At 37.3% G+C, this 20,436-nt stretch overlaps 1 protein-coding gene across 1 annotated transcript in view; it reads left to right on the top strand.

Annotated features, from left to right (window-relative positions):
• Nucleotides 1-20,436, top strand: part of LOC121364552 (macrophage mannose receptor 1-like) — a 51,438-nt gene that overhangs the window by 3,782 nt on the left and 27,220 nt on the right. The window contains exons 2-8 of the mRNA XM_041487939.1: nt 182-583; nt 1,737-1,910; nt 5,516-5,677; nt 8,278-8,391; nt 10,462-10,608; nt 14,998-15,180; nt 18,215-18,372. Coding sequence (XP_041343873.1) covers nt 182-583; nt 1,737-1,910; nt 5,516-5,677; nt 8,278-8,391; nt 10,462-10,608; nt 14,998-15,180; nt 18,215-18,372 — 1,340 coding nt within the window. The remainder of the gene's footprint in view (nt 1-181; nt 584-1,736; nt 1,911-5,515; nt 5,678-8,277; nt 8,392-10,461; nt 10,609-14,997; nt 15,181-18,214; nt 18,373-20,436) is intronic.

Here is a 20,436-nt window from a genome sequence, read left to right as displayed (position 1 = left end):
CACCTAAGCTGGTTGCATCCTGCAGCCACTTTAACAGATGTAGTCCACACCTTCTTTTGCTGAATGATGAGATGATGAGATTTTCACACCAAGAGGAGTGTCCAGATTCATATTTCATTTAGATAGCAGGTAAGGTTACTTCAAACCAAATCATTCCAGGTTTTTTTTTTTTTTCTTACAGATACTAGCATCTTCTTAATATATAATGAAGATCATAAGCGCTGTGTACTGGCTCAAAGTTCTAATTCAGTGACCACTGCTCCTTGTGTTCAAGAAAATGAGTCACAAAAATTCAGGTGGGTCTCAGATCACCAGCTTATGAGCATAGCATTCAAATTGTGCTTGGGAGTGCCTTCGAAGAAAGACTGGGTTCCCATCACTCTGTATCCCTGTGACAAGGCTAGTGAACTTCAGCGATGGGAATGCAGAAATGAGACTCTCTTTGCAATCCAAGGGGAAGATTTGTTTTTCAACTATGGAAACAAACAGGAAAGGAATATTATGCTGTACAAGGGATCTGGTTTATGGAGTAGGTGGAAAGTCTACGGAACCACAGACGATCTGTGTTCTCGAGGCTATGAAGGTAAAGTTCTGTAAATTAATTTCTGTATTTCAAACTCGTTTTTATGTGTAGATAATTAAAATATTTTATATGTGTAGAATAATTTCCTTAATCTTTAATGATTAGTGAGTGTGAATTCAGGTGTATTGCAGAGGTTTTCCTAGTGTTTGAAGGGAGTCTCAGAATTGGTGCTAAAATGTTAGACAAAGAAATAAGATATTTTAAATAAATTTAAAAAGTTATGTATAATACTTCTCTGTATATATTCATTCATCTCTATATATATTCATGATAAGTATCTGGAAATATATTTGACTTCCCATTTAGTATTCCTTGATAAACAAAATGGTCACAGAGGGAGGTATGGGTACAGTTTCTGTGGTTTACACTATGGCTGATTACAGTATTAGTCCTTGGCCAGAAACCAGACTAGAAGAACCCTAGCAAAACAAATAATGTGAAAGAAGGCAGGGGGGAGAGGTAATAATGTCCTGCTATTCCTTCCTCCTCTGTTTTCTAGCAGCTCTGTGAGGCAGTGACCCTGGTATGTCACCTCTCCAAAAATCCTTGTCAAGTCCAGTTCCCCTGTATGTCCTTCCATCAATGAATGTATATTGAATGTGTGCACACAGAAAGCTGCTTTAGTTACTTTCATCAGTTCTATTGAGTCAGGTTTCTGATAAAACAAAATGTATCTTTACATGTGAATACAAAATTTATTTGGCCTTAATATACTGGAGTCACTCTATGGTATATCTTTCAAGTTTACATGGACAAGCTCTTCCATGTCCCAAATGATCAGCAGTTGACTGGGTTGTTGACAGAACACTCAACAGTCTTTTGTGCTTTAAAAAACGGCATAAGTGTGTGTGTTTTACACTTTTGATTGTTATCCATGGGAAATTTAGCATACTTAGATGGGAACATACTTGTCTTAGCTCAGTCAGTTGTGGTCTGTTGTCTCCCTTAGCAACAAAAATTTGTCTCACTGTGAACGTGGGTATCAGCTTAAACCTAGAGTAAAATGATTGATGTTCCAGTTCCAGTACAGTTGTATACTAAGCTAGCAAGCTTTCCTTGCAATAATATTTTGTAACAGGATCATATAGATGAACTCCTATATATCTCATGCTTATTAATTTTTATGCGTTTTTGAATTGTTTTGTCTCCTTAGATACCTACACAGTGAAAGGAAATGACAATGGAGCCCCTTGTGTATTTCCTTTTAAGTTTGGTGGTAAATGGTATGCTGACTGCACAAATGCTGGCAGATCAGATGGCTGGTTCTGGTGTGGAACCACTTCGGACTATGATGTTGACAGGAAGTATGGATTTTGCCCAATGAAATGTAAGCTTTTTACATTCACAGTTCCACTGTTCTGTTACTCAGCTGCCTGGGAATATGTCCATAACCTGTTCTTTATAGTTTGAAATGTCTCTGTTTAGCCTGTTTTCCTTTTAAGAGCAACATAAATATCCAATGATAGGACCCAGCATAAAAAGCATTGCCCAATTATTTTTGGGTGAAAGTATTTTAATTGTTTTCTGGAATCCCTATATACACCATTTACTTAAATAGAAAGTAAATTAAATGCTTACATTAGCATAAGTATATATACAAGGTCAAAAAGTAGAAGTCGATGAAGTGGAAATGAAAGCTAGAATACAGTTTAATTGAGAATCAAAATTACTTTGGAGAATGAGTTGCCTTTTAGACATGAAAGAAGTTTCATGAACTCTTTAGTACATCCCAGTGTTTCCCAAATCTGTGTACTATGTTTTATTTCTGTCTTTTAAATTTGAATGAATTTTCTCTGGACCTCTGTAAAATATGTACTAAACATTTTGTCTGCAAGCTGCTTTTTCTGTCATGCTGAGAAGGGTAGCACTTTTTCCTCCTTTCTTCTTTATTATTGTGTTTTGCTGTGAAGTTCCAGCTGACTGCAAGCAGAGCCAAGGAGAAAAAAATGCCTTTCCTTTAATGTGAAGAAAACTGTTTGGGTTGATCTTAACTGGTTTGATGACAAAATACTGGTGTCCTTGCCTGATTTCCATGAATGTTGCATTCAGTATTTCAGAAAATAAAAACTGCACCTTTTTTTTCTTCTATGCCAGTATCATTTTCAGGACAATAAAAACATGCTGGGAATATCAATCCCACTAATAAAGCACATGCAAATCTGACTTAAGAATACTCCCTGCTTAGTGTTATTTGAGTACAACAAATAGGAGGCATCATTAAAATTTTGTTTAATTCTTTGGCATAATTCAAGGAAATCCATTCAGATGGCAGTGATTGTTTTTGGAAAAAGCTGCTTTATGCTGACTGCCTGCATGTTTCCTTCCTGATTCTTCAGTACTAGCTATAAAATATTCTAGTTTGGGTCATATATTTTAGTGACAGACAGGCCATGGAAGCAGAAGTTTTAGTCATCCCTATGAAAGAGAAATGAATGAGATATAAGAGTGTGATAAGTTAATAAACTTCAACAACACCTTTAAAAATAGAATGTTTAAGTCTCTGTTAAAGTTTATTTACTAAGAATAAAGTGTTGTTTCCTAAACTGTCTTCTCAAACGGACCAAGGATGCAAGCACAAAAATATGTGATGCAGTCTCTTGCAGCTGCTCATACTGGGGCAGGACCTTCAATGAAATGTCTGTGGCTGACCCAGTCACTTCTCATTGTGACCAAAACCACCTCAGATGTTCTCCAAAATGAAGAGGGTGTGAGGCTGTACCTGCAACTGTTATTGTAATCAATAGAGGTGGAGAAATTTTATCAGTGGAGGTGACACAATTGTGATTATGACCCTTCATTTGGTGATTTAGAGAGAGATGCTGAGGCAGTAACAGCAGAAGCTTAAACCCTAAGGAAAGGAATTGAGCAGTGTTGCTACAGCAAACAATTTTTAGTAGACTAGGAAATGCTGCTTCTTTATGGGTTACACCATGAACTGTATGCTGCACTTCAGAGAAGGTGCTGGGGAAGAAAACAAGTTGTACAGTGCAAGACTGTCAGGAGAGTCACTCAGTGTGTACCTATAGCTCTATTCCAGTGGGGGAAAGTCCGTTGAGGCTTCTCTTGATGGATGAAAGATTCAGAAACCATGCTGAAGGGTTTTTTATGCATTAAGCAATGCATAAAAATGCAGAAACAAAACCTGCAGAAAATAAATGCATGCTGAATTCATCTGTGTAGGGATAGAGTTCAGATTTTTATTAATTTTCTACTTGTGTACTGAGGACAGGTGTGATTTAACTTTAATTTATCTTAGGTGCTAAAATATATTATTCCAGGGAAATGTTTCATCTTTTTGTTTCTCTGGGGAACTAAGTTTTAAACAATAGCGACAGATTTTCCAAAATCCTGCTCTGCGAAGGCACTTGAACTCTTAAAACTCAAGCAACTTAAAAGCAAATTTTCCAAGACCTAGAAATGAGGTTGATTTTTATGAAAGGCCAAAATTCTACAAGAGAGCACCATATGGAAGTCAGCTATAAATTATGAGACAAGGGAACTGAGGTGGAAGGTTGGATGAATGCCCAAGACTTGTTTACCTCTTCTCTGTAATAATTACACAAGATTTATAAACCCCTTACTATCAGGTCAGAGCCAGTTTTCTTTATTGAATTATAGATTTTACTATTTTTGCAATATTAATTTTATCCCAGACTTGTGCACAGGGATTTATGGTCTTCTAGAACATAGTGTAGCAAAGTTTTGATTCTGATAGTTATAAAATATTTTGGACAGAAGTTGATTTGTGGATAATGACAATCACATGAAAGTTACCATTTTTACTGAAATGCCATTATTACAGTAGGTTATATTTTATTTCTTTTTAAAATAAAGATAATGTGAAAAGAAGCACTTTATATTGCCTATAGATAATCAGATTTAATACAGGAAAAAGTGGAACTGGTAAGCAACCTCCTGGTATTTAACATGTATCATGCTTTGTTTTGAGTTTTGTTTATTGTACTGTTTCCCTCTATTTGCAGGCTGAAGTATTCTGAGCACTCTGAATTTAGATAAGACCTCTTTCTCTCAATTTTTTCAGATTGCATTTTGAGAAGCTGATAAAGGCTTCAGGAATTCATTTTTTTTCTCCTTTTTGGCAGACATGCAGTGATCTCTGCTGTGTTCTGCTTTAGTCATGCAACTTTATTCCCTTTATGTGATGTTTAGCTCAGTGCTGGGACCTCACGTAGGTTCCATTTTTGGCAGAACGAGATCACACTGTTTTCTGTTGCTTGTTTGTGGAAAAACAATTAAGATGAGCCAGGAAAGACTGCAGCAAAGAGTGTGTTACCTTCTGAGGCAGCTTCTACTCTTGGGTCCTTTTGGATGATGCTTTCACTGGCATTGCTTGAAAGTGCCAATTCGGGTATTCAAGGAGTTCAGTCAGGCTCTGTGGCAGAGGAGAAAGTCCTGCCATGTCAGACTCGCTTAAGAAATCAGGAATTGCAGGGAAATGTGAGATTGATGCTGATGATGTCAGCTTTGCATTCAGCACTTGGGTCTGATTACCACAATCACAGTAAGAAAATCCATAGCAACTTTACATAGTGACCCAAACTAGTACAAATAAATTGGGGTTTATCTCAGAAAAAAGGCCAGCTTGATATACACCTTAGCTAGCATCAGCCTGAAAGTCTTTTGTCTTTTTCTCCACATTCACAAATCAACTTTTTAGCATGTTTTTAGCCACTTATTTTTTACCTTAAACAGCAGATTCTTTTGTACCAGAGAAAACAGTGACCTTGTTTCATACCCTGTCTACTGTCCTGGATCTACTATTACATTAGAGAACCTCAGGATTCCTTTCAAACCACTTGTCTATAGAAGTGTTCAGGAATTTTTTGTCTTTTGCTATGCAATTTTTTTTTTGTATATTTTATCTGGCTCTGTCTTTGTGATGAGTTACAGCGTTTTCGTTTCTCCCTATAGTTACTAGCAGTGATTTGTGGAACACAGACCCTTTAACAAATGTCCAGTACCAGATAAACTCTGAGACAGCTCTGAAATGGCATCAGGCAAGAAAAAGTTGTCAGCAGCAGAAGGCAGAGCTATTAAGCATCACAGAGTTACACGAGCAAACATATCTGACAGGTAGGTTAATATTATCCATCTTTTCCTTAATAAAGTGTATTAATGCAACAGTGTCACTAATATGACATGTTCCATCTTGAAGATTGTATTTGTTCAATTCTGGTAAATAGTAAATTGAAGTGGTTATATTGAATGATTCATCTGGAGATATAGGACAGATAATATTTATTTTATCATGATTGAATATTGCCATAAACTAATAGTGACATAAAAAATACAACAATTAAGTGATGTAGGCAATAAAAAATGAATGTTGGAATGCAGAGAAATGCAAAGCAGTTTGTAAACTGAGGATGCAGATACCAAGATTTCACCTTTTTTGCACTCTTCTTGTAATGTGTATTAGTCAGTAGTTTTGCCTATTTCACTAAAGCCACTGCATCTTCAGTATATCCTAAAATATGAAAAGAAAAAGAACTAATAAGCAAAAGGACTCATAAATATTCTCTTTTAGTTTCAATCTCCTTCAATGTTTTTGGAAAGAGTTTTCACACTTCTCCTATGAGAAAATTCTTAAATTTTACTTGAATGTAATACATTCTACATTGAGGAAGTCCTCATTATACCTTCTCAGCCTGTGTAAAAACATGAAATAGTTCACTCATTCATCTATTAAATAGATTAGAAAATATTTTGAATATGTTACATCAGTTGAAAGATAAAATATTCTATACCATAACTTATATGTTGTACTCTCTAAATTTGTAGAATAAGAGGATTAGAGAATGGTTTGGGTAGGAAGGAACGTTTAAAGATCAACTAGTCCAACATCTCTGCCATGGTATGGGCCATCATGGATTTGATTAGATTGCTCAAAGTCCCATCTAATCTTATCTTGAACACTTTCAATTATGAGGATCAACAATTTCTCAGTGCAATCTTCTCCACCAACATTGTAAAAAATGCCTTCATTATATCCAATCTAAATCTACTCTTTTTCATTTTAAAACTATTATCCCTTGTCATGTCACTACAAGCTCTGGTAAAAAGTCTTCCTCCAAATTTATTAGAAGTCCTCTCAATTTATTGAAAAGCCATGATAAGTTCTCCCCAGAGCCTCCTCCTCTCCAGGCTGAACAACCCCAGCTCTCTCAGCCATTCTTCACAGGAGGGATGCTCCAGCCCTCTGATGAATTTTCTTGCCTCCTCTGGACTTGCTCCATGCCTTTCTTGTACTGGGGACTCCACAGCTGAATGCAGCACTCCAAGTGTGGCTCCCCAGAGAAGGGTTGAGGGTCAGAATCCCTTCCCTTGCCCTGCTGGCCACGCTGCTTTGGAGGCAGCCCAGGACATGTTTGGCTTTCTGGGCTGTGGTCATGGCCAGGTCATGTGCAGCTTTTCATCCACGAGCACCCTGAAGTCCTTCTCTGCAGTGCTGCTCTCAATCCATTCATCCCCTAGTCCATATTGATATTGTGAATTTCCATGACCCAGGAATAGCCAGCCGTGGGGGAGCAGGCTGATAACAAACCAAAACAAACCTTGCTCTTCAGAGCCAGTCATGAAGACACAGTACATAACATCCAGCACCAACAGAACACACGACTGGGGATACAAGCATCATAACCTAACCCTATGACAGTAGGGTTTCCTGTCATGCTCACTTCTCAGTTCTCCTAACCACAAATTGTTTGTCCAGGAGAAGTAATAGAGCATGTTAATGTGTTGGTGCAAAACCAGGTCTGAGATTCCAGTTCTTTCCAGTCAGCTACCTCTCCTTTTAAGTTGGCCATGCTTCAAGTGCTGACCATCATTGTGGTATCAAAGACAACTACAAATTGCAACATCTTGGCACAATGCCATCAATAGAAGCAGAAACAAATGATACATATTGCAAAATGATTTTCTGTGAACTATGCAGAAACACACTTAAATTAAAAAAACCAGCAGGCATCCAGCTGCTCTTCCAAGCTTTATACTGAGGGCAGAGATAGACTGATTAGTACTGACTATGAATAATGTTTAGCAGGGCCATACATAAGCATGATATTTCCAAGTGCTTTTCAGAGCTGGAGGAATACATTTGAACTGGTTTTTTTTTTTGAAGCCTGATTTAACATTGGCTAAAGAACTCAAATCAGATCAGTCTGAAAAATGCAAAAGATATGCTGTTAAAAATATGTTTGCAATTATTGCATTTTAATGTATTTTGGTAAATGAGAGCAGGTTTTTTACACTGTGAAATTCACACTTGTTAATTTTATGGAAGAGAAAATACAACCTGGGAAACTATATCTTTTATTTTAGAAAACTGATTTTTGGGTTTGTGACCTTTTCTGCAACTTTATTCATTTAATATTTTATAGTTGTGAAAAAAAACAAGTTTCATGCTTGTTATCAATGGTAACAGAATAATTTTGTTTTCTGTTGTAATGAAATTCTCCAAACCTAGATATGTCAAAAGTCTAAAACTAAACTGACCAATGTAAGATGACTGGTTTATGAGGTTTCGCATAACCACCTTAACCAGAATGTTAAAAATTGTTTAAACTTGTACTAGGAAAAAGAAGAAGGCTTAACAAGAATTCAGCTCTCAAGTTTTGAGGAGTGTTTTCTCTTGCTGTGGTCTTGCAATGTCTCCCTCTGTCTCTGTTACCCAGGTCTGACTCGCACACTGAGTTCAGCTCTCTGGTTTGGTCTCAACAGTTTGAATTTCAACAGTGGATGGCAATGGGCTGGTGGTGCTCCCTTTCGGTACTTAAACTGGGTTCCAGGTAAGGTTAAATGCATTGCTACTCAGTTCAAAAGGCAAAAATTTGGTCATTGTGTAACAAATATCTTTTCTAGCACTTTATTCTCCTGCAATTTTTGAGCTTGTTTTGGTGCTGAATGATTCTGATTGTGATTATAAGTGCTGTGAGTAATGGCCCTTATGCTAGGGGATATGGCCCAGGCTTAATTTATTATTCATAAGGGAAATGGTAGGCTCAAAATCCATAGGCAAGTTTTAAGTCATCTGTTGACACTTCATTTGCAAAGCTTCCTAATTTATTTTATTTCTGAATACAGAAGAAATCAAGTGTTGTAGAAGTCTTCATTTGTGAGATTAGAGTGATCAGTGGTGGGGGTTTTTTTGTTTGTTTGCTCCTTTTCTTCAAATTCCTTTCCAATTTGTTTTTGTTAATTTTTTTATTTGCTTCAAGCATAACTTTTCATTTTCATTTCGGATTAATCTACCCTCAACAGTAACATATATCAAACTGAAAATTTGAGGCTAGACTTCTTTGGTGGAAGCCCAGCTACTCCACAGCTGTGGCAGCAATGTTGAACTCTGGTGCCATCATTAAAACGTTTCTGTGCCCTCTGTGCACGTGGTGAAGGGCTGCATCTCTGGTTGACCATTCAGGGTGCCCATGTAATAGTGGTTTTTTGCAGGACCCTTGCCTTGTACCTTTGCACTGGCTATTCAGGGAGCTTCTGGAGACTAATTTAAAGTAGGTGTCTGAAGTTCTGCAGTGTGCTCTTTATCTTCACTGAGCATTTAATCACCAGTAACTATAAGTGCATGCTCTGGTGTATCACCCAGGGCCTTCCTTGTGTAGATAAGGTCAAAAGCACATTTTGGGTGGACAAACTTTGTGAGCAGGCAAGCTTTGAAGAGTGAATTGAACTACTTTATAAATAACTCTCCAGTGGAGAGAGTACACAGGAAAACAGATGAACTACACGTTGCTGGGGAGGTATTTAGAGGTCTGTAGTCTGAGTGCACTGATGAGAATCTGCATGCAAAGAGGAGTGGGGGAAACACAGCTGTGAGATGGAGCCAGAGCAGCAAGAGGAGCTGCTCATGATTATTAAAACTGCAGACAACTCTCAGTTGTACTGCAAAAACCTAAATAGCTAAGATGGGTTTTGGTGTAACAAAAATGCACTCCATTTATCCTTAAGTCCTTACAGTCCTTAATTTCATTAAGAGGTAATACTCTACTCTTAGGTCCATATAAGATATTTTATATTTGTGCTTTCTCCTTCATGACTTTACATTGGCTCAGCCATTCTCTGTCTCATCCCCATTACACTGGTTGCTTAAGAACTGGCTGTTTTTCCATTAACATATTTTAAGGGAATTTCTGGAAACTTGATATTCTTCCATCTCACTAGCGCTAAATAAATTAAAAAAAAAAAATGGAACTGTTTAAACAAAATGGATTTTTCTTAGACATTTTGGTGATCTAGCTGCTAATAGCTGAAATTATTTGTGCAATAAAACAATTTAAAATTGTATTTTTGAAGCATATCTATTTCTCCTATGGAAAGAAGATAACCAACTCTAACACAAAATATACAAATATCTTGATATTGTCATGTTGTTTAGACAAATTAGCAGGAAGTTCACATCAGCAAAATAATCACTTATTATTTTTCTTATACCGAGTACAGAATTTGACTAGCTTATGGAACAGTTTTTTAATCTAAAAACTGTCCTCTGGAGCTTACATGTTCTCCATTTGGTAAAGGAAAAAAATCTCCAAAAAAATAGACATGTACACTGTAATACCTTCTACCAGGACTTTGAACATGTAAAGAGGATGTTAAATTATGAACTTGCAACTTGTGGTTGCTGTGGAAAAATTTTCTCTTAAAGGAATGAACTTCCCCTTTCAGGCTAAAGGACCGTCGAGTACCACAGCTGTCTGTGTGTTAATGCATTTTATGGTTGAAGCGTGGACCAAAAGGGAATGTGAGAGTCGGGAGGATGAGCGTGTTGTGCTTATACTATGTTGCTGTTGAGATTTGTGGTGGTAGTTTTTTGGTTTGTTTGGTTTTTTCTTTCTCTTTTTAAGGCCATCCTTCTCCAGAACCTGGAAAAATCTGTGGTGCATTGAATCCTGGCAAAGGTGCTAAGTGGGAGAACTGGGAATGTGATAAGAAACTTGGCTATATTTGTAAGCGAGGAAATGCTACTTTAGACTCTTTCATTATTCCTAGAGGTAGGTTTGGTAATAAACCCTCAATAAATCCTTAGTGACCAGTGTTTTTACCTGTAACTGGAATAGGTGTTCTTGCATGTGGTAAAATGAAGCAAAGGACTCTGTAGACTGTGGTTTGACCAAGATTCCCTCTAAAAGTAAACAGTGTGTACTTTTTGCTCTGGCCTCCCTATCTCCTGTGTAATAATCTTCAATCGTCTTGAGAACTCCACAATTTTGCAATTTAGAACTCTTTTCCAAAGCCAAGCAGAACTGTGAGATTCTGATTATAAAATAATAAAAAATGAATTTAATGTTTTTTATATGATGTAATTGTCTAAAGCCCCATGTACACAATGAAACCAATCCACTTCTTCCTGTAATTTTTACTACTTATGAATTGCAGCAAGTCAGTAGTGGAGCAGAAGAATGTTTTTAAATTCTTTTCAATTAGATATTTTTAATGTATCTATGTGTTTATAAATATAGAAATATTTACATAGAAATATAAAACTCATTATTTGTATACATAGAAAAACTTATACAATTCTTTATGAAATTATTTAAATTATATATGTATATACACTTTTTAGAAGAAATATAACTCTGGAACCTGCCTCATGTACTTAAAAAAAGACAGAAGAGGGATAGGCTTTCCTTATTATCTCTCTGTGTACTATAAACATCTTGTAACTTCCTCCTTTGTTTCATCACTCCTTCTTTCTGTTCTGAGTTCCTTTCTTTTTCCAGGTCATACCTGTGTCTCTTAAGTCCTCTGATATTATTTTGTATAGGCTTTAGAAGCAGAAGGCTAAACTGGAACTAGATTTCCAGTTCATTTATTAATATGTATCCCTACTTCCAAAGCAGATGTTTCGGAAAATCAGTGTTTGATATTTGGCTTAAAAAACAGTTGATGTTTTTTAATATTTTTTCTGCTTTTACCAATACAGAATCAGTTCTGTTAAAAACAATTAGGACAGAGAATTCTGCCTCATTTTTTTTGCTTTTTTGCAAAGAGAAAAAACAAGAATTAGCTGGTGTCTCATTAATTAGACATTGAAATACATATTAATAAATTGATGATTTGATATTGAAATCAAGTATATTCATTGCCTTAGCTGAGAAAGATTTCAATGTGTGCTAAAATGATTTCTTAATTTAATATGTAAAGTTTTGTTAGTATTTGTATACAGGTGATACCCAAATAGTTTCATTTATATAGGTTGTTTTAGGTTGTTTTGCTGGCTACCACTCAGCTTTTCAGTTTCATACATCAGTTCTGAAACACTGGTACCTATAAATATAACATCAGTTTAAGACTGGCTGCTATATTATTTATATTTAAATTCAGGTTTTTTTTTTTGGAGGGAGGTGTGTGTCTAATGGTCATTACTCTCTTTTGCATTCAGCTTTTGTTCCTAACCCCCACCTCCACCCTCCAAGTTTACCAGCAATTTAAAGGAAGAGAAAAAAAGTTTTCAATTAAACAGAATTTGCTGAGTAAACACTGTGACAGCTAAACCAGAGACTGGCAGTAGTTCAAGTAATAAAATATTTTCCAAAATGTCCCATGGGGGGAAGTAATAAAAGGAATAAGCATGGAATCATGCAAGGTGTTAGGTGCCCTCAGCTTCTAAAGGTGTAAAGGAACTCATGGCTGAATATGTTTTCCTGAGTTAAGAAATAAATTAATTGCAAATTCATACATGCACTTCATACATTGTTCACTTGACATTAAACACAAAGAAAAGCCTTTGAAATTGTGTCTAGCAGGGCAGTATGTGGGACAGAGGAACGTTTTACAACAGAATGTAATCATACTTGCATTCAAAACAAAGTTGGGAAAAATCTTTACAGAATTTGTTTTCATTACAGATGGATTTTCACAAAGCAAACACCTGCAGGATTGTTTTGTTTTTGTTTTTTGCTTCTTGTAACAAGCTATCTTTTTCCAGCAGGGGGCCACATCATGTTGTACATCAAACTATCTTCGGGCTACAGAGCGTTTGTTCTGTAACCCAGCAAAGTGTATTAACAGAAATGTGTTAATTTAAAATTCAAAATGCTGAAAGGCTGTCTATCTATCTACCTCCACCAAGTGACTGCCAACGCAGATTCATCCCAAGCCAAAAAAGTGTGGTGATCCTAAAGTACTGTTTACTTTAATATTTAATATTAAAGTACTTTTTGCTTTAAATATTCAGTTAGAAGGAGTAAATGCTCTTACTGTTATTGCTGAGATGCTGTGCATCTGTGTCTTATCAGACCACATAGGAGGGGTCTAAGAGAGTTATTTGAATTTTAGAATCATGAGACTGACTTCAGCTAGTGCTTTCACCCTTTTAAAGACACAAGTCAAGCACTGTGAGAGTTTTCAGACTTCAGAAAGTCAAACTTACAAGAAAGTCAGCTTCACAAGAGTACTTGCTCTACATTTGAGGAATAACTATTCTACAGTTACAGGCCAATAAATTTATCAGCTTGACATTTGGAATAATATTGTTTGAATGCTAATGTAATGTTATCTTTTACCTTTCATTTGTGATATTTTGCATTGCTTCTTTTGTTTAAGTGAAATGATGTCCAGGGAGTAGTACTTGTTTCCATTAGGATAAAAAAGTACACTGGATTGCTTTGAGTTGTCTACTAGTCTCTTTAAAAGTAGAATGGGGAAGCACAGAGTTAATTTTTGCTGAGTAGCTGAAATGAAGAACTGAAGAGTTTCTAGTACTAAGAAATCCCCAGCAATGTAATTCAATAAGATTTACACCAAAGAAACTAGACCATCAACAGCCTTTTTTTTTTTTTTTTTCGTGGCCTGCAATAAGTTCCCTCTTGTTACTGGGTCTACAAGAAAAAGTTTTGCTCTCCTGCCAGAGTTGCTTTAGTGTTTAGCAAGTAATATTGTCACAGTCTGCATCCAATTGAAAAAGAGCTGCTCAAGGACTCACTGAGACATAAGTACCTTTGTGACTCTCTGTGTGGCTATTGTCGGAACTGCTGATTTCTGTTCTGTGCAGTGTTCGTAGTTTGCAGAAGGATATGCTGAGTATTCTCTGATTTGTGGCAAAGCACTGTAAAATGCATATGCTCAGAGCTGAGACCAGGTGTAAGGCGGAGTAGGCGGCTGACCGAAGCATCGGACTAACTTCTACTGCAGTGTTTGTCACCTCTGCGCTCTCTTGTTTCTCCCAACATCACCACATACATTCAGTTTGTTTTCCTGGGGTTCCCCCACCCTCTATTTCACCTTTTCCTCTCCTTTGGCAGAGCTGAGAAGTCTTTGACCAGTCATTGAGCCCCTTGTCCTGGGGAAAAAAGTTTAGTTTTACTCAAAATTTGTGAGAATGTGCCGGCACTTTTTAGTTGCAGGTCTGAAAGAGTAGGTACTGTTAATAATAGCAATGTGTGTTATGACACTAAGTATCTATTAATCATCAGTATCATCCAGTGGAAACAGAGTGTGTGCCTGCAACAAGGGCCCGACTGGTCGTGAGTTTGGGTGCCTGTTTAAACATTTCTATGGGATACATCACACTGTTAAACAAACACCTTGCTCCTTCTTCTGATAGACACAAGTTTTTTGCCAGCAGAATTTCTGAAAACCTGCTGTCATCGTTCTACTGTATATATTGGTGTTTGCTAAACCCATCTGCTGATTATAAATAAAGAGCTGCAATAATTATAATTTGTTTCTACAACAGAAATATCCTGTTTGTTATATGTTCGGATGGCACTCCTCCCAAGGTTGAATTGTTTGCTGATCAGTAATGTGTTTGTTGGCAATACCCTGGTGCTCTTTTACTGAGCTTCTGAAAGCAAATTTTAAGCATAATTTTTTTACTTTGACAACATAATTTTCTCAGTTAAGCTTCTGAAAAGGATTCCTAAATGCCATAGTTTTATTTGGGTTCTTTTAGGATTATGCATAATCAGGTATTTCTTTCAGTAGTCTAGCAGATGGGCTAATCCATAATGTGCCTAGGTTTTTTTGAAAAATAATTACTCTCATAAATATGTATTGTAAAGTCAGGTTCTTAACATATAGCATGGGGGTTAAAGAGAGGTGCTGACATCAGTGTAGAAAAATTATAAAGCACCATTCTGCAGACCTTACATTTTAGTATGTATATATGCATGCCTGTAAAAGACAAAACTGTGTTTTAATTGTCTTTTCTCAAGTTGCAAGCACTTGTTTGCAATTGTAGTGTTCTTTAAAAACAGTGTGGAAGCTTCAGCTTTTAATCATTCATGCAGATTTTTATTACTGTGCATATTTTTAACCTCTGTTGTTCTTTGTGAAGAAAATCTATGATTAAATTTTTTGTTAAATATTTTCTGATGTGATGTTTAGTCTTTAGTTAAGAACAGAATTCTGAAACGCTTCATGGCAATTTTTCTTTTCAGAGACTAATGTGCCTATTAGGTGTCCTGACCAATGGATGTCATATGCCGGTCACTGTTACATAATTCATAGGGACCCCAAAATATGGAAAGATGCCTTAACATCTTGCAGGAAAGAGGATGGAGACCTGGCAAGCATCCATAATGTTGAAGAATACAGCTTTGTTATTTCCCAACTTGGGTACCGTGAGTATTTTTTCACAATAACATGTATCTATATGTACTAAGTAAAGAAGGTGTTTTGAACGTGTCTTACCTGCTAATAAAATGAGGAGACTGTTTAAAAACACTAATTGTCCTGATCACAGGGTGTGAAGGAGCTACATTTTAAATTTAAAAAAAATCAGAGGAAGATAAAACACAGAAGAGTATATAATAATATCTTATAATTGTCCAGATCACAGAGCACAAAAGGACTTTAGTTTGAAACTAAAAAATCAGAGAAAACAAGAACATAGAATACAAGCACAAAACCCAAACAGGTTTTATGGCCACTAAAAAGCTGTTGTCAGTGATGCAAATTGCATTATCGCCAAACTCTTATTTCTTAGGGTCTGCTTCTCCTTCCTTTCTTCTTTTATATAGGTTAAAGCAATTTAAAACTTTTTCATAACATAAAAGGATTTTACAATTGCCGTTCAAAAATAAATGGGGGGAAGTGAGGTCTGCTGGTCCAAGACAGTTTGGGAAGATCTGTGTCATATTATTAACACTGCCATGCCCTTATGTCTCAAGTCATGGTGGTTGTGTTTCTCCTGCAAAAAGAATCCATCTGTCCCAGTATATGGATTCAGGTGTGCCCCATATCAAATACAGTATTTATGTATTGGTTTCTGAGCACATATTTGAGCTGTTGCAAGGCAAGTTAATCTGCAGGTGCAAGATGTGTTCATTAGGAGAACGCAGCCATGCTGACTCTGGGGCAATTTCGTGGTTGCTATTGCTTTACGTGAGCCTGCCCTTGCATGAAGGAACACTTAACTGCTTTTCGATGGAAGAAGCAGGTTCACACCTACACGTGCTTCTTGGCAGTGACTGATCCTATGTGTGCTTTCAGTGCCAGGTAAAGATGAGTTCATTTATCCTTCACTTAAAGTGTAGCTGTGTGCTTTGAGCTGCAGCATAGCAGCAGTCCTGGAGTGGAAATCATAAAACAGCTGATATGCTTTACTTTTGTATCCTAGCTACCTCCACAGCAACTTGTGCTTATCTTCACATTCCTGAAAGGGTGACTTGTTCTCTCACGAAACTTTTACTCTTTCAAAAGATATCCTTAGGAAAGATGGGACCTCTTGATGAGACATTAGGACATTTGATAGAAGTTAGGTTCTAAAGGAAATAGTTGTATTTTCACCTTACATATGCAAAGTAGCTTATTTCATAGTTTGGTACCTCCTCCAAAGACCTTTCCTGAACTAAGTGCTGTTCTGTTTTTGTAAAATTGAGTGTTTATGAAAGGCAAATAATCCTGAAGGAAACCAGGCTTCTCACAAATGACACACTAGATGCAACAGACTATTTTGAAAGCATTCTTTTCAGAGGAGTAAAATTGCAATAACTAAAGAAGCCTTTTACGACAATTTATGACTGTGTCAGATGACCCTTGTTCACCACTGAGAGCAGAATGCCATGTATTGCAGTGACTAGAAAAATCTTGTCTGCCTCAGACCACTGCTGTACAGAAAGAACAAAAGTCTATCTTTGTGCCAAACAATTCACAGTCCCATGATAAAACAAAGGAAGAAGGGGTACAGTGAGGTGAATATTGTCATGGTAGCTGAGCTTTTGTTGGCATCACCCACAAAGGAGAACTTTAGAGAGGAACATGAAGAATAAAGAAGTGCATTCTGGATGTTTACACGGAAGTCCAGCATGTGACATGGCACAAATGTGGCCCAGTGCATGACTGAGAATGGGAAGCAGCTTTACAAATTGCTGGAAAAAAACTTCTCTTGGTATTTAGTCATACAGCTGTAGAGATGATTGCAAAAAAGCAGCAGTTCTTCTAGTGAGAGAAAAAATGTTATGTAGGAAGGGACTCCTGGCTTTTTTTTACATGGCTTATTTAGATGGCTTTGATGTAGTTATTTTGTTGAAGAATGTTGTTTATTGTTTATATTACCATGGTGTGAGCCCACCACTGTAGGAGATCTGAGCATGGACAATGCCTCTTCTGTGCTAAATGCTCAGTAAACACAGACAGGAAGATTTTAAGAGGTAACTGAACAAAAAATAAATTAAAGAGCATGGATGGCAGTGGACAAGGAGGGAATGAGAGCATGATGGGCAGTAGAATTGGATCAGCTTTCAATGTGTTACCAGAAGACAATTTAAACAAGGGCTCTGAAATGTAATTTTAGGAGACTTCTGAGCATGAAATGCAGTCTGCAAGAAAGGGTAAAGGTGTGTGTTTGAAAATGGAGCCTGAGAATTTGAGGGCTTAGGGGTAGAGAGATGGTAAGAAATTATGGATGAGCTATGAGGGCTGATCACACTTGGGTGTAATACAGGCAAGAGAGTCAAGGGAGGGAAGGAGAAAGGACGGAGAACTGACTCTCTCTGTCATTCAAGTGACCGGCTGCAAGGGTGACATTTGCAGTGTCAGTCGGCCGGAACGGAAAACCTCTCAGAAACAGATAGTGTGAAGCAAATTTCTTGACCGGCTCTGCCATTTCCTACAAGCCAAAAGCCAACAGCTAACTCCTTTAACTGTAAAGTGAATCCAACAATCACATTAATTTCACTTTACTCTGAAATAAAATATAGGAACACATAATGGAAAAACTTGCAAGTATTCTGGTTTTCAGCTCTAAAAGACATCACTGGGTGTCTTAGCATTAGAAAATAGGACATTTCTTTCTTCACTATACTAAAAGTAGGAGGAAAAGGGGAGGTAATGTTTTATTTAGGTGTTTATTCATATCTTGTTAAAAGAGTTTTGATTCAGAAAAGAACATGAACCTAGTTGTGTTGCAATATAACTCAGAAAAGGGAGTATTTTGGCTGTTTCTATGAAGTTGAACACCCTTATTTTATTGCCACTTTGATGAGTGGCCTTTCCTGATGACTGGAGTGGGTATATGAGAATCAGTCTGACCTCTACGAGGCTGAGAACCCTAATTTCCTGGCTGCCTTGTCAACTTCCTGAGAATCAAGATTTTCTTTTCTACAAAGAAGAAATTTCACATTATGTGACAGGATTGCTAATTGTATGTTTTAGAGCCATCTGATGAGCTGTGGATTGGGTTGAATGACCTCAAGGTTCAGATGTATTTTGAATGGAGTGATGGAACCCCTGTCACCTACACTAAGTGGCTTCGTGGAGAACCCACTCATGCAAACAACAGACAAGAGGACTGTGTTGTTATGAAGGGAAAGGTAAAGTCCCATAGCTATTGACTAAATTGTCTTATGATTCCCTTTATATTTTGAGCTTTTTCTATGCAAGAGCAAATAAAAATTAATTTTGAAAATGTGGATATTACTGCTTGAAGCAGCCTATTTTGGAGTCAGGAATTAATTTTTTGAGGAAGGATCTCTGTTTGAGGTTTCCAGAAAATTTCAGTGTCTTCACTGAGAAGCAGACAAGTAGTGGCAACTGCCCCCAAGATCCATACTTCTGGATTTGAATTTGTACATGTGGAGTTTTAAAAGAATCTTATAATTACACCAGGAAGCAGACAAACATGTAAATGTGTTTCTTCAGGAAGCTAAAAGGACATTTTGGATATGTTTGGCTTTTGTTTTGACTGAGTATGGGATTCACTGTGAAAAATTGCACTAGCAATTTTTATTGATGCTAGAGAGAAGTACTCTCTTTAGAAGAAAATAGAAATCTTAATTTTATTTTTCCAGGCACAGTTATAAATCTTGGATCTGGGTGGTTTAATTGCTATGAGTGTATCTACACTGCACATGAAGAGCTGTGAGAAAAGTAGTAAAGTAGCAGTGGCATTAGTGAAAGCCTTTCCTGAGTGACTTTATACCTACAGTGTAAAGGCTGCTTTGAAAGGGCTTCTGGAATCTGGAATCTGGCAACGATCAGTGACCTAGGAGTATTACAGGAACAGAGCTAACACTGGGCATAAAAAGTCAGTCTGTGTTGATGTACACAGGCATCTCTTTTTGTGAGAGTTAAAAGTATCAAACCACCTCCTTTAGAGTTTGCCTATTTTATCAGGAGGAAAAAAAGCATGTGCCATACCAAAGGTATTTTCTTACTTTGCAAAGTTAACAACGCACAACTACAAGCTGACCTTCTCAGTTTGTTGATGCTTACCTGCTTAAGTACATTTATGTTTCCATTGTTGGTAACAACGGAAACACTGTTGATTAATCCATTTTTGGGTTAATCAGTCCTTGGTGGAATCCATCTGAATCTATCACTTAGTTTTATGGAACAAAGCCTGGCCCTATCTGTACCACCACCTTTTTCAAGGAAGCATTTGGGTTTAGTTAACGAGAAAATAAGAGAACAGAGATATATTTGCAAAAGGCAGCTCATAAGACACGATAAGGAGTATCTAGAAATTACTGCATGAACTTCCCACTGAAGACATAGTTACAGAAAGGCAGGAAATGTTCTTCCTGCAACCAGAGACCTGTGACAACATCGGTCACAGTCGAGATGGCCACAATATGCAGAGCATCACATACAATAACAGAATGCTTCAACCCATGCAGACTAGCACCACACCTCATCAGAAGGCTCCAGGTATCTGCCCACAGAGAATAACATCCTATCACATCAGAAGGCTTCAAACATCTACCCTTCTTGTTCTTTAGCCCAACCTTTTATACCCCTCATATTTCTGCATTGCCCCTGTGTGCCCTCTGTTCCCTTTGGTGGTTGGTCAGTGCCCTGGGCACTCCAGGCTCATTGCTGTCAGTGCTGCTCACCTGCTGCTCACAGCTGTGCCCACTGGGGATGAGGCTCTACTGGAGCTCACCTCCCAATCACCACAAACCCTACAGAGCTGTGCCTACAGAGACCCACAGCTTCAGAGTAGGTTTTCCTGCGTTGAAGAAGTCCGAAGGTTTTGCAAAGCTGGTTTCTCCCAGTCTGAGAAGGTCAGAGATTTGGGTGATTATTTGAAGGGTCTGCCAACCATATGAGAAAGACATGGTAGGGAATGATGTGACAGCAACCAATGGACTTTCCTTGCAGTAAGCACAGGACAGACACAAGCACCAGGTGAACATCCATGGCTTTGTTGTAGGCAGAAGTGTTGAGCTTTGGGAGAGTTTTTGCTGGAAGCAGAGTTTGTTGAGTGTCCTGAGAAATTGGAATATTCAAGTTTTATTCTTTAAAACCCCCTTCTCTGCCAAAAATGTAAAATAATCATCATGTTAATACACAAGTGTCTGTGTATTAACATGATGATTATTTTACATTTTTGGCAGGGAGGGGAGATTTAAAGAATAAAACAAATGGAAAAAAAA

This window comes from Pyrgilauda ruficollis, unplaced genomic scaffold (assembly GCF_017590135.1).
Source record: "Pyrgilauda ruficollis isolate IOZ18807 unplaced genomic scaffold, ASM1759013v1 scaffold12, whole genome shotgun sequence".
NCBI classification, from domain to species: domain Eukaryota; kingdom Metazoa; phylum Chordata; class Aves; order Passeriformes; family Passeridae; genus Pyrgilauda; species Pyrgilauda ruficollis.
Note: the sequence above shows the minus strand (reverse complement) of the source record. Positions and strands in the feature narration are given on the sequence as shown.